This window comes from Hemibagrus wyckioides, linkage group LG02 (assembly GCF_019097595.1).
Source record: "Hemibagrus wyckioides isolate EC202008001 linkage group LG02, SWU_Hwy_1.0, whole genome shotgun sequence".
In the NCBI taxonomy this organism is placed as follows: Eukaryota; Metazoa; Chordata; class Actinopteri; order Siluriformes; family Bagridae; genus Hemibagrus; species Hemibagrus wyckioides.
In genome coordinates, this window is record NC_080711.1 from 26,268,517 (window position 1) to 26,270,876 (window position 2,360).

Genomic DNA, 2,360 nt, shown 5'->3' on the forward strand with positions numbered 1-2,360 from the left:
ATTCAGGTCACAAATCATCACTGATTCATTCAGTCAAGGGCTCATGCCAACAATTTGTCTGTTAAATCTTTGTGAATGATGGAATAATTTAAAGCATATGCTTGTTGAGATGAGCTGAGATGAGAAAAAGCTTCCTGTAAGACTCTGGGTGTGTTTCATGCTGTCAGGTTCATCACTGCTCTTTACTCATTAGATCTCATGACTTTTTAGTCCATCACTGTGTATCACTGTAACACCCAGAAGAACGTTCTGGTCTGTTTCGAAACTCGAGTCATTTTTCATGTGTGTGTCTAATAGAAACTGAATTTAATTTAATTAATAATTAATAATTCAAGTCACAAATCATCACTGATACATTTAGTCAGGAGCTCATGCCAACAACTTGTCTGTTGTAAATTTTTTGTGAGTAATGGAATAATTTTTCACTTAATAAATCTGCAAATCTCAAACCTAGCAGAGGTTTAATATATAACACAAATTCTCCTAAAGGATGAAAAATAAATCAGATATTTGTCCAATAGTGAGTGATACTGAATGAATCTCATACAGAATGCAGTTTTTCAATTCACTTTTTGAATTTTTTTTTCATCTCTTTTGTCTTTTATCTTGGATTTGTTTATCTGCTGATGATGGGAGGAGAATATATCTGATATGTATTTAAATCATGAGGAGAAGATTCATCTGATGGAGGATGTGTGGGTTTATAAAGGGGAAAAAACTCTTTTGTCTAATAAAAGTCTTCTATATGAACTTTATAAACCCCACTAACAAAAATATTTTATATTTGGAACTTTCTCTTTTTCCCACAATGTTCATGTCCACAGTAATTCACCTAAAACTGTGATTTTATTTGTTAGTTTATTCAACCATCCATTATATGTTCTCAAACAGTATATAATGTGATTAGAAAGGATGGATCTCTTCAAAGTACAGTATAAACTGTAAAGATTGAACTTAGAATAAATATCACACATATGTTTAGTGATGTGGCTAAACTCTTATATGGTTAAAATGTCAGTCAAGGTCATTTCCTTACACAGCAATGGCACACTGTGATCAAGTGTTTGGATAGTTACATAGCAATAGTTACATAGTCCTAGTGAACACACCAGCTTAATCAGTTCAGTTTGTAATCTTATACTGGATGTCAAATTGTCTGCGATGCTTCTGCACCATAATCAGAATGAAATCTTGAAAAACTAGAACTTTATTTGAGGTTGAGAGACATAGAACATACTTCAGGAAAGGAAAGTCTGTATTTTTCAGATTTATTTATACTAGAGAAAGTTGACCACATGAAATCTTGTCCAGGTCAACACACATTTATTTAAATGTAATAATAAATAAACTGCAAACGTAAATTTAGTAGAATGACTGTGAGCTAAGTAGCATGTTATGTATCACTTGTGCAGGATCTATACTGTATGTGTTCGGATATACAGAATTTCAATTTTATTTTATTTCCTGGTAAATCAAGCAACCACGCAAAGGTTTAAAATACAATGGTCAATCTTCAGTCAGGTCTTTGTCCAATGTTATTTATAGGATATGTCTAAATGCAGACTAAAGGGAGCTCCACACAGTATGACCCTGGTTTTTGTACAGCTGCACCAGTACTCTGAATGACTGTGGCTCTCGTGTGCAGTAATACACAGCTGTGTCCTCCGTCTGAAAGTTTTGCCCCTTTAAACAGAGAAACTGATTTTGTTCTTGAGTGAGTCCTTTACATTCGAGCTGCTGCTACACACATATCCAATATATTCCAAAGTCTTGGATGGTGTTTGTCGAATCCAATTCGGACAGTAGCTGGATATTGAAAACCCAGAGAATTTACAGGAGATTGTAAACACCTCTCCAGGTCGTACCACTATATTATCTGACTGAGTAAATTCAACTGAATCCACACCTGTAAAGAGCAACACAAGATCAAATGCTGTATTTTATAATACAGTCAATACTTTTTCATATCTGTAAGAGATGCAGAATGAAACAGAAAAGTCATTTCAGTGAGTGAGAACTGCACTTACAGGACACAGCTGTCAGAAACAGCAGGAGACAGATGGAGCTCATGGTGATATGTCTCAGTTCTTCAGACTTGATGTGAAAAAGGGAGGAGACTCAGAGTAACATGCAAATTTCACATAATATATTTTAGAGGTTTGGGCAGTTTGGCGTGTACTCCATACATACCTGATAAAACTGATAGAGCATTTTTAGAGTCTTCAGCTTCTTAGTAGCAACGGTATGTCTTGTTTCGTTCCATGATACTTTTTGGGACGCAGGTCTTTCTATTATTATCATATAATTATTATAGTTTTTAGACACATATATATGAAACTTCATGAGTGCATGAGGCAAAC

General features: G+C 34.6%; 1 gene segment (V, D, J or C); it reads right to left on the reverse strand.

Moving 5' to 3' along the window:
* Positions 1-1,685: 1,685 nt before the first annotated feature.
* LOC131342224 (immunoglobulin heavy variable 3-11-like) lies at positions 1,686-2,070 on the reverse strand. The segment is given in 2 exon segments: positions 1,686-1,906; positions 2,028-2,070. Coding segments are annotated over 2 exon segments (264 nt in total).
* Between the last annotated feature and the right edge of the window lie 290 nt (positions 2,071-2,360).